We start from the raw sequence: 12,222 nt of genomic DNA, 5'->3' as shown, positions 1-12,222 counted from the left end.
GTTCCATCAAGTTTTAAAGAGATTGTATATGTAGCAGCAAGAGCAATTTTTCTGCCACAGACAGAGTGCAATCCTTTGAAAGATGGTAGAGAAGAACTGTGTCATATGTTTGAGTGCTGTTGGGACCACTGTGGGAGGACAGTAAAAATGCTGTGGCTAATGGATCTTGGTTACGCTAGCAAAGAAAGTCAAAGCTGGACGCTGAGCTGACCGGTAGAAGAAAAGTCTCTTAGCTTATTGACGTTGTGCACAGGTAAGTACCCAGAGAAGAATTCTCCCTTTCAACAATTTTGCATTGAAGGAAGTAGGATGTGCGTACAAGGCTGCATGAGCAACATTAACACTGGCATTTATTGATACTTTGTAGCGTATATGTAGGGTTTTTGTTTACGTAGGGTTCTATGTATATAGAACTATACATAACACTGCAAAACGAAACAGCTTGTCTGCTTAGGGCACGACACTGTACTTTCAACATGCTAAGATTAAAAAGCCTGTGTAGCATTAAACTAACTGAGCTTCTCCCAAATTAAGAAAGCGGCTAGAACTAATAGACTTTAAGTGATCTTGGTAGTCTCCATTCAACCTCACAGAAGCCAAGAAATGCGATATTAAGTCCATAAGTTACTTGCTTTAAAGAGAAAAACAAACAAGTGAAGACACCTGAAAAGACTTTTCTGTAACATTTTATTGATAAAGCAAGAACGGAAATTAAAAATCCTTATGAAAATAATGAACTGGTCAAACATACTAGAAAGATTTTTTGTTTTGTTTTCTTAAGAATAAAAAGGCACTTGCCACAAGTGTTCAGTTGCTTTTTTGACTGTATGGGAAATAGGAAAGATCTATTTACTGATCTAGTCTCTGACTTCTATAGTTCTGATGTTTTTAATTAAGCAGAAGGAAAAAGAGGTCGTGCTCAGAGATAGAACTTTTTAAAAAAGTTTTAGTTCAAGTCATGGATTCTTATTACAGTAGACACCAAATAAAGTTAGTCTCCGTAATGTAACAGTTTAAAGACACCAGATAGAAGCAGTTATGTAGTAAACTCCAAACTCATTTCCAGTAAAGATTTTGGTAGAAAGAAACTTGGCTTGTGCTGTTGGATCAGAACCTAAAGACAACATACATGACTTTAGTGAGAATAAAGTATAGCCTTAAACTGTGCTGATGTGCATATTTTCCAAGTGTGAAATACAATGGAGGATGTTGACATATAAAACCTCTTCACTAGTCTAACACTTTAACTTTTAACAGGAAGCCCCAAAGCCTGATTTCAAATATCGTAAGAATGACCATACCATCATCTAGTCCATTATGTCCAGATCAGATCAATCGTTCTTTTAGTCACTATGCCCATCTATGACCACAGCCAAATACTGGATCCCTCAAAGGATTGTGCAAGAAAACCTAATTTGGAAAATTATGGAAACTAAGCTGCATGAAGGGAAGATTTCTTCGTAACAGCTAATCAGCTACATATATAACCTGAAGCATGATTTATAGCCTGTTTTTTATGCTATACTGTATTATCCACAAATGTCTAATCCTTGAGTCCAAATAAGCTCTTAAGTCTCAATGGTATCTTGTGGAAATGAGTTCCAGATGACATCTGACCAGTCTATATGCAAACAGTTGAAGCCACATATTTAGTTTTACTAGTAGCTGAAAGCCCATGCTGTCACACACACGTAATTCATAAAGTCACATGTGTAAAAGAGCCAAAAATAAATGAGAACGTAAAAATTGGACAATAACTGACCACGAGTCTGAGTGATGACTGAACCTGGTGATATTCTAAACAAAAAAAAGAGATCTCAACCACATGTGTAGCTCTTTCCATCACTTCACTCTGACTCAGATATTCTAGGCTTCAGAGCAATATTTGGGATTGTGCACGCTGGTCGTGTTGATCGGGGGAGGGGGGTTATGCTGAGAGATCTTTGTTGATCTGTGCAAATGCATAGGTGGGCAGTTAGGCCAAGTGATCCATCACCTGTGCAGTCTACTTTCATACAACTAATGAAACTGTTACACACAAACTAGCTGTACAGTAAGGGTGGAAACTGGTTGTGTTACCTCTGAAATCACAAAAATCTAGGACAGTTGGCATGGCATAGATACAAGCCTTGGTGTGCACAGATGTAATTTATAAAGCCAAAATGGCTGAAAAATTAAAACTGGACAGTAACAGACCTCAAATCCCAGCAATTATTCAAGCTAGTGAACAAAAAGAGCTCTCAACCATGCCTGTAGCCACTCCCATCACTTCATGCTGCCATTAAGGCTTCCAAGTGACACAAAGTAATTTTCCTGAAATCTTATTATACAACTTACCCATTTGCCTCTGAGCTCTTCATAACCGTGCCCTCAATAACCCTTCCCTGATCTGGAGGCTTGCAGTATAACCCTACTAGAATATTTGTTTTTATGACCTGCAATTTAAATTCAAACAAGTCTACTGTGTAGTTTTCTCCATTCAGGAATTCTCATTAATTAGGTGAATCTTTCTGGTATAGCGCTATTCCTCACCTCTATTAACTAATATTTTTTTCCTGTATAATTGGGTATTACAACAGCCCATTCATCTGTCATTCCACCATATTTCAGTAGTTTCTATTTTGTCAAGATCCTCTTTCATTACCAGGGTAGTATAAGTGGACAACAAGAACTTGATCTAACTGCAAGCTAGGACCTATAAAAATCTATTCTTGCTAAATTTGGACCATAATAGTCTTGCAGTTGGGAGAAATGCATACTATATATAAATTTCCCCTGTCCAATAATTATGATGCTGAAATAATTTTTCCATTACAAGACACTACTGAAACCACAAACCTCTCACTTTTACACTGCAAGTAGAAATAAAGAAACTAAGTATGGAATCCACCAGCGTTCAAAGAAAGGAGAGAATCCTGGGTAGTTTAAGGAGGTGGGAACTTTGATGATCTCTGAAGCACCTGTGAATTTCCCTGTATGCAAAATTTCTAGGTTGCCCTACAAAGGTGTAAGTGCCACTCATCAATACGGAGGACCTTTTAATAAAGGAACCTTGCTTTCCCATCCACCCTTTCCTGGCTTTTGAATATATACACTGAATATTGGTGCAAGATTTTTACTTCAGTGTTTTAAAAAAAAAACCTGACACTTGAGAGTGTTAATTCTAAAACCATTCTTTGTTTTCAATGCAACCTTTGTTGTAGCCTCTAGGTTTAAGGTATTGGAGGTTGATTTTTTTTTTTTTTAAACATCAATGCTGCTCATTAAAATCAGTGACTCCCATAACTCAAAGCTTTTTTTTTTTCTTTTTGCCTTTTTTTTTTTTTTTTTTTTTATTAAAGTGAAGCTCAACAGAGCCATTTGCTTCACAAGGCACCGTGCTCTGAAATGTTTTCTTGTACTAGTTACCTGTGCCCAATGTTCATTCAGGAAAGTTCAAAAGTCGACAATCTTTTAGAACTTTCACTAAAGCAGCAAATAACCCTGTATGGCATTTACGCCCTTCCTCATGTTTAAATAAAAACAGAATAATGTAGGGGATAGAATTTCATCAAACCTTGTGGCAAGTCCCTGAATCTCCTATTTTAATAGCAAAGCATCTTTGTCTGGTATCTCCTTCTGCCCAAGAAGATCCTCAACTCAGAGGCAACAGGCTGGGATTTAGGGTAGCCTAAATAAAACGTTCACACTCTTCTGTTATGAAGGAAATTTAACACCACCACTACTCCCAACCCCCATTTTTAGCTCTGTACAATGTGGGCAAACAATGCATTCATCCTCACATGGAGCCAAATATGCTATTCTCCTACCAATCACTAAGGTAAAGAACGTTATCCAGGATGAACCTCTTCACTCCCCACAACAGAAGCCACTACTTGAGGAACTTACAATACCCATCTTTCCAACTTATCATCCCACTTGTGACAGTGGGATCACTACCTGCCAAACCAGTGGGCAGGCCCACATACGTCCACATTTTGGGTTACAGTTAAACCAGCTACTTCTGGAGAGTAACTTCTTGTGCCTGATTTAACTCACACTAGCACCACAAATCTGACAAATTTAGATGGTGTTTCAGATAATGAAGGTGGCTAAACTGCCCAGCAGATTATGAAACAAGAGTCTCAGATTCATGCACACTTACTTTTCTTACTATAGGTTGCTGCCCCTCTACACAACCATACCAGTTCACTAGCTTATTCCAGGCTTCAGTGGGAACCAACACATAATCCAGCTCATCAATGAGATGTTCTTTTAAGGTCTGTATTTCTGGATCTAAAAAGGAAGAGAGAGAAAAAAAAGTGAGATTTGAGAAGTGGGACAAACTAAAAGTTCATGTTTGAAGGTGTTCCAGACATTCTATAAAATGTAAGATCTTCAAGACATGCAAATCAAAATGTTCTTAACCCTTTGGATGTTGGCTAACATGGTGAAGTTTCATACTGGGAGCTATGAAAGGTAGAATCTCGGGACAAATTCTGTATTAATTCATTAAATGTCAGCAGTGTGTTTACTGCTGAACAAGACATGGTCCTCTCCCAAGAGTCCTCCTTACTCTGACAGACTCAGAAAATAACTGAAGTATAAATGGAAAAGTTAATTAAAATCCATTATTTAAATGGAGGCTTTCCACGGGTGATTTAAATTGCTCTGATTAAATCAAACTGTCCCAGCTTGGCATTGTGTCTTAGGATCTGGTTGTCAATTAAAGGAAGAAAATAAGTTATGCAAGCCCTGGGAAATTTCATTACAAAAACAGAGGCAACAGGATCCCAGACAATCTTAATTGCCACAACAGCCACCTCAGAGACCTTAAGTGCCACATGAGATCTAAATGCTGAACAAATCTCCCCCTGCCAGTCTGTGACAGTGCTGAACCAAATTCTGAAGAAAATGATATTTCTATGGCGTTATCAACCATAAGATGACATAGTTAACTTTCATTGTTCTTAAAATAATTCCAAAAATGCAATGCAGAATGAACACAGAACTAGCCTATATTATTCATCTGTGCTACAGAGGATAGTTCTCTTGTGAAGCTTAATAGCCATGACAGGATGGGAGCCTTTGTATTATGTGGCCAGCTGAGAAAGTGGAAGCCAAGAAAATCAAACAATAAGAAGGGCTGAAGCACTATCTTGGAAGAATTTGGGATGGGATGTAAGATTCTTGGGAGCTCCACATAGCATGGAAAGGGGGTTGCTATGAGGCTCCCAAGACACACAGGGTAAGTCCTCTTACAGCACAGGACATGCATGATATATCTTGATTTTAGTAAGGCTTCTGACACAGTCCCAAATGACAATATCATAAGCAAACTAGGGAAATGTGGTCTAGATGAAATTGCTATAAGGTGGATTCATAACAGTATGAAAGACCATACTCAAAAAAGAGTAGTTATCAATGGTTTGCTGTCAAACTAGGAGGGTGTATCTAGTGGAGTCCTGCAGCGATCAGTCCTGCATCCGGTACTATCCAGTGTTTTCATTAATGACATGAGTAATGGAGTGGAGATTGTGCTTATAAAATTTGTGGATGGTACCAAACTGGGAGGGGTTGGCAGCACTTTGGAGGCCAGGATTAGAATTCAAAACAACCTTGACAAATTAAAGAATTGGACTGAAATCAACAAGATGACATTCTATAAAGTGTGAAGTACTACACTTAGAAAGGAAAAATCAAATGCACAATTAAAAAATGGGTTATAACAGGCTAGATGGTAGCCAAAAAGGTGCTGAAAAGAACTGGCTGATGTAGGGGATCATAAATTGAATATGAGACAATGTGATACAGCTGTGAAAAAGGCTAATATTCTGGGGTGTATTAACAGGAGAGTTGTATGTAAGACACAGGAGGTAACTGTCCTACTCTATGTGGCACTAGTGAGCCTCAGCTAGAGTACTGTGTCCAATTCTGAGCACACACTTTAAGAAAGATGGGCATAAATTAGAGAGAATCCAGAGGAGAGCAACAAAAATGATAAAAGAAAACCTGACCTATGATGAAAGGTTTAAAAAAAAAGGGGGGGGGGTAATGTTTAGTCGGGGGGGGGAAGAGGGGAGAGAGAGAGAGAGAGATTAGGGACCTCATAATCTTCAAATATGTGAAGGGCTGTTATAAAGAGGATGGTGATCAACTGTTCTCCATGTCCACTGAAGGTAGGACAAAGTAATGGGCTGAATCTACAGCAAGTGAGATTTAGGTGTTAGTTAAGTTCTGAAATAGATGTCCAAGGAAGTTTGTGAGATCCCCATCATTGGAGGCTTTTAAGCACAGGTTGGACAAACAGCTAACAGGGATGATCTAGGTTTACTTGGGCCGGCCTCAGGACAGGGTCCTGACCTGTGGAAATCTCTTACAGACCTACCAATTTCTTGGAATCATAGAAATATAAGTAGACAAGCTGAGGAGTTGGAAAATGGTTATTTGCAGATTTATTATGGAGCAGCTGCTAGTTGGACCATAATTAAGGTTGTGACATTGCTGTTTAAAGCTGAATTTTCAACATGCTCTAAAACCCACATGCACAATCAGATCTTTCCCTACAGGGATGCCAAGAGGAACTGGAAACATTACAGTACCTTTCCCAGCCTTAACAAGAACGACTTTTTTGGGGAGCCCTCCAATTCAGGATTCCTATTCACACGTCCCAACAAACCTTTAACATGCTCTGTATAATACCACTGATTTGTCAAATACTTGTTGTGGTTTGGATGAGATCACATTGTGCTAGAAGACTGAGGGAAGGGTAATAAAGTACTATGATGTTCCAAAGGAACACTAAACTGCAGGGAGACCTAAACTGAGCATTTCCTGGTTCTCCCCCTCCCTTACAATACTTGGGTTTTGCATTTTGAGGACCCATGTTTTGGAAGGAGAAGGCAGTACCTGTGTGCTGCAGAAACATTAACCAAGTTTTTATGGCAAAAAAGTTTATGTAACAGTAATGCAGAAAAATTATACAATTTGCACCACCACAAAAATTATTCACACACTACATCTACAGACAATCATCAGCTGCATCTATAGACAACCAAGCAGGCATTGTAGAACAGAAGCGGTGTTACCACTGGTTTCCACTCAGCCACTGACCGTATTTTCTAATTAATTTTTTGTATGTTCATTTTCCCAAACACTTATCAAGGCACTGCAAGAAGTTAACTACGTTCCAAACACAGATCCAGGAGAACTGGTTTGTGAGTGAGATCAAACTCAGCACATAAAACCATCACAAACTAACTCTCTCAGAAGTTTAGAATTGAGCTTCACCTAGAAGGATTGACTTTAAGGGGGAGAGAATTCCAAACTCGAAGTCCCTCAGTGGAAAAGACAGCCTCATTGCTGTTCCATAAAGGTTTGATGCACAGGAAAACCAAGAGTCTCTTTCCTAGGGCCAGGGAGTCCAGATATATCTTGCTAATGACCTGGTAGGGTGCCTGCCACAGCAATCTCCATGCCAGTCAATTGACAAAGCAGCACTAACAGCGGCTCCAAAGTAGATTGCACATTCTATGTTACATACTATGGTGTCAGGCACTCAAAGTAGCATCACAGGAGCAAGACCATAAAGAGTGCATTATATCACCTGTCAGAAGATCAGCCAGAATTCAAAAGCCCCTTATCCCCTGCACCAGACACACTAGCCTAGATCTGGTACTAGGGAACACAAAGAGAACTTTACAGCATAATATTTTGTTCATTTTTCAGAACATTAAGTCTGAAAAGAAAGTTTCCTAGAGTTATCAGAGTTCTGTATCAGGCTAGGAGATCATTCAGACTGATCCAACTTTCAAAACTCAAATTGGACATATATTTCTGCTTCCAGGTGCAACTTCTGAAAGTTTTCTATTCACAGTAAAATTGACTGTCTCCAGACATTGACAGAATTTCATGACAGTGTGTGGGAGGGAAGGAAGTAACTGCAAGATAGGGTGTGGAGAAAAGGTAGAAGAAGATTATAAATGTTTCCAGCCTTCTCAGAAAACAGAAATTATTCAGCCTTAACTTCACTCATCTGTGCTCAACCTGAAATGCTGTTCCGGCACATCACGATCAGAGCCCAGTCTGGGCAAACCCATTATTGATATTCCATTATTTCATGCTCCCTCTGGACTATACGCTGTGCCCCTCAGAAAGGTTAGTGGGTTTTGTTTTTGTGAAGGCAGGGAATGAGAAGAGAAGCTAAATTGCAGACTTTTTCAGTCAGATGGTATAAGAGCTAAAGGACACACTTTCAAAAACTGCTAAGAGCACCTGGATTCTCCTTCTCTGCTAGACACAAATAGCTGCCCAGCTATTCAGTGCACCTTAACTGCATGCACTTTACCTGCAAAGAGTCCAGAGTTATCGATGGGTCCAGGAAACAGGTTAGGCTCACCCACGTTGTACATGTCCCAGCTGTCAAAACCCACATACTTCTTCCACTGTTTGAACCACCGACTGTCAATCAAATACCTGGAACACAGTTTGAACAGCAAGATATCAGGAGCAGCTTTCAGCTTGTACCAGCCAAAGCACATACTACAACGTCACTCTCGCTGGAGGAGGAATAGCTGGTGCAAGTGCATAGGAACCCTTGCAGCTAAGAAAGCCCTGGGAGCAGAGGTCACTCTTGGCTAAGGCAACCCCGCTGCATAGGGTAGCAGATTATGTTCATGGATGGGAGGCCTATCAACAACACAGAACAGACCCTAATGCTGGCCAGGCCTCTTGTCCTGCTCTGTGTAGTGCTGCATGCCAGCCAGGTCCCACTCTGCCTTGTACCCAACCCTTACCTATCACTGGCTACTGAAACCACAAGAGCAGCTTGTCTCAGAGCCCTCTCAGTGGCAGGGACTGGCTAGATCCAGGACACAACAGACGCATCACCCTAAGTCCAAGGGCTTGCCAGCAGGGAAGGAAAAGGACAGGCTGGGAGGCAGGAGCTCTGTGAGCGGAGGGCTGGAGGGGGGAGGATAGTATAGTAAAAATAAAAATGAATACACACTTGAGTATTTTAACAAATGAGCAGCAGTATGACCTTGTGATCAAACTAGACGACTAGCTAAGTAGTTGGGTCAACAGAGCCCTGTTCCCAGCCTTGACTCACTGTGCAATCTTGGGAAAACCATTGAGGCAAATATGTCCAAAATGTCCACTAACCTGGGAGGGCCTCCATTTTTTGTTTGTCATCTTGGGTCACCTATTGTCAGGTTTTTGGAAGTGCTGAAGACTCATAACTCCAACTGACTTCAGCAGGAGTTTCTGATGCCCAGCCCCCAGTAAGTAGGCCACCCAAAAATCAAGGCACTCTTGATGAGTAGACACTTTTGAATATTCAAGTCTCAACCGCTTTTTGCCTCAGTTTCTCAGTTTGTAAAATTTTGATAGTAATACCTCCCTCCTATTATAATCACTTCGAGAATCACCGATAAAAGGTGCTATTTCATATAGTACCTTGTAAATAGATCATCTTTAATTCATGTAGTGTTAGTTATGGTTCCCTCTCTTCATTAATATCTGCATAAACTTGACAAACTGGATAGGTAGATTAATGAGAAACTACTGATTTTTATTGTTGGACACCACCACAGGCTTTGAGTGCTACAAGCTTGGCAAGCAACTGTAGTTTCATCTTCAGTGCTCTGGATCACGCCAAACTCCCACTAATATCAATAGCAGGCCTGAAATGTAAAAGCAAGGGGCATGGGACAAGTTTTTCAGATCAGATCTCATATTTGTCTGAAAAGTGCGTCCCATGCTTTCAGTACTATATACAGTAAATAAATAAGATGAAAATGTATTGCTATGGAAACAAAGTAGATAAATTCTTTTTTAAAAACTGAAGATGTAAAAACTGGCAGAGAGATAAAAACAAAGACAGCAAAGTATTAAAGACACATTTGAACTTCCCATATGGAAGGATAGCAACAGAAATTTCTCATTTAGATTACGTATTCCCTTTTGGAAGGGAAATAATTGGCATTTGCATGTTGTATCTCCTACGAGTTTCTCATTTTTCCTTTTTGTCCTCGCTCAGTGGAACAAAGTTTCCACAATGATTTACATACCAGGTTTATATTTCAAGTTTTTCTAATGGTGTGATTTTATTTTAAATGTTTTTGGGTTTTTGTTTAACCTACCAGTGACATCACTCCCCACAATGGAGCAAGTATATGTAAGCAGGGTCTGAACTCACCCCTGAAATCTAGTGGTGAATGGGGAGGGGAGGGGGGTGAGACCAAGGAGCAGGCCATATTTGCACAAACACACATACTCTGCCTAGGTAACCTGCAGACAGACCTGCTTTGGTCCCTTTGGCATTTCTGTTTTGGGTTAAGATTCACTTTACTATTGAATGCAGAAATAATGAAATATTATTGTATGAACAAAGGGCAGCATAGCTATACATGGCATGCCCTAATTGAGGGGGTCATCCTAATATCAAGTCAACTTGCTAAGCATGGGATAACGATTCCACACCCAAGTAAAAAGGCAGAGGGAGTGCAGACAAATGTTCCTACTTGGTGGCATGGACTCTGTTTAACAAGACATTTACCATTTGACCATCCCCTCCAGTGTTTAAAGACAGAGCTGATCAGACTCAATTTAGAGTGCTTGTTTCTCCTCAGTAATTAATTGAGCTGAAATCACTGATATGTTGATCTAAGGGAAGCTGGTCTTAGACTGGTGTGGAGACAGTATTGCCATGAAAAGACAGCACAAACAGGCAGCAGCAGAGAGGCTCCCAGTTAAATCACTAAGAACTGGGCTGACAGAATCACAGCTAGAGCCAGTAGTGAGCAATGGCCCTCTGCACAAAGAATCCCACCCAAAAGCAGGGGATAGCATCTACACTGAAGCACTGCAGCAGGGCAGGTGTGAGGCCGTAGCATTTTAAGGATAAACAAACTCTGAGTGTTATGAAGTCCTGAAAAGTTGAATGAGCAGATTTAAGTGTTACACGTTTAACGAGGGGACCCACATTAGAAACCTGCACTAGGACCCATGTTTCTGTTTCTCCGCCACTGGTGACTCAGCCACTTTCAGCAGGCAGAGCAAGGGCCCACACGCACGTGATACCTCCCAGGAGCCAAGACTCGCCCTACTGAGCCACCGGCTCCACTGTTACAGCAGGGAACGGAGACCCAGATACCAGGACAAGAGGCCTGAAAGCGCCTCCAGCTCCGCTCCCCACCCCACGACCCGACCCGGCTCCGCTCCCAAGCACAGCTCCGCTCCGCTCCGCTCCCCCCTCTCATGCACACCTAGTTCCCTTCCCCCCAGCTCCGCTCCCCGGCCCCACCCCTCACCGCCGGCGGCAGCCCTCCTCTCACCAGCACTCGCCCGGCCTCAGAGCTATCCCCAGCAGCGGCCCCAGCTCTGCCCGCTGGGCCCCGACGTCCGGCCTCGGGCCACCATCTAACTCCGCCGCCATGTCCGTGCACCCGGTGCCCCGGCCCTGCAGCGGATATCCGGCCTGGCCGCACCGGCCAACGTGCGCAGGCGCACTGCCTTCCTCCCTGCCCCCGCTAGCCGCCGGGGCGCCACTTGCAGCGCGGCCCCAGTGCGGTAGGAGGGTCGCGCGCTCTGCCAGGAACCCTGTGGGCCTGGCTGCCTGACAGAGCTTGCGGCTTGGCTGGCACTGAACATACGCAGTAACGTCCGCTGAGACCGCTAGCCTCGGTGGGCATTAAATCTACTCCCTGTGATATTTAGTTAACTTGTGCATAGTCGTCTAGCCAAGCAATGGCATCTTCAGTGGCGTGAAGCAGTTCTTCTAGGCCACTGCTGAACCTAGTCAGCAGGCATTCACTGACAATGTGTGGCATCCTCCGTGTTGCACCGCAGCTGCACAAAGGGCTGTCACGAAGGCCCCAGCGATACTGGTTGGCTGCACAAAGACCTTGCCTGGTCTGGAACCTGTTCAACAGGGACCATTGGCGACGGGGCAAGTCAAAACCAGGCGGGCAGATTGTGGGGTCGGCGACGAGGAACTGGTTGGGGATTATAACAGATATCCATTCCTCTCGCCAGAATGTTTCTGCCCTAATATCCTGGCATGGCAGATGAGACCATAATGGGTAACGTGACAGAAAACGTGCAGCAGGTAGTTTAAAAAGGTCATTGTGCAGCAGCAAGCTTGAGTCGGTCTGTACTTTCTCCAGTAACCTGCCAATGTCAACCTCTCGTCTGATAGGAGGAGCAATATTGCTCAGAACTGGAAGCCATCGGATTGGAGTC

General features: G+C 42.3%; 1 protein-coding gene across 4 annotated transcripts in view; it reads right to left on the bottom strand.

The window, feature by feature from the left end:
- Positions 1-11,467, bottom strand: part of USP4 (ubiquitin specific peptidase 4) — a 90,564-nt gene extending 79,097 nt beyond the window's left edge. For all 4 annotated transcript variants that reach the window (XR_012640260.1, XM_074958394.1, XM_074958395.1 and 1 more), the window contains exons 1-3: positions 11,316-11,467; positions 8,327-8,454; positions 4,145-4,275 (exon numbers count right to left, since the gene is read on the bottom strand). Coding sequence is in view for 3 of the 4 variants with exons in the window: in XM_074958394.1 (XP_074814495.1) it covers positions 4,145-4,275; positions 8,327-8,454; positions 11,316-11,416 (360 nt within the window). In the remaining variant the exon portion in view is untranslated. The remainder of the gene's footprint in view (positions 1-4,144; positions 4,276-8,326; positions 8,455-11,315) is intronic.
- Positions 11,468-12,222: the final 755 nt, after the last annotated feature.

This window comes from Natator depressus, chromosome 7 (genome assembly GCF_965152275.1).
Source record: "Natator depressus isolate rNatDep1 chromosome 7, rNatDep2.hap1, whole genome shotgun sequence".
Classification (NCBI taxonomy): domain Eukaryota; kingdom Metazoa; phylum Chordata; order Testudines; family Cheloniidae; genus Natator; species Natator depressus.
Note: the sequence above shows the minus strand (reverse complement) of the source record. Positions and strands in the feature narration are given on the sequence as shown.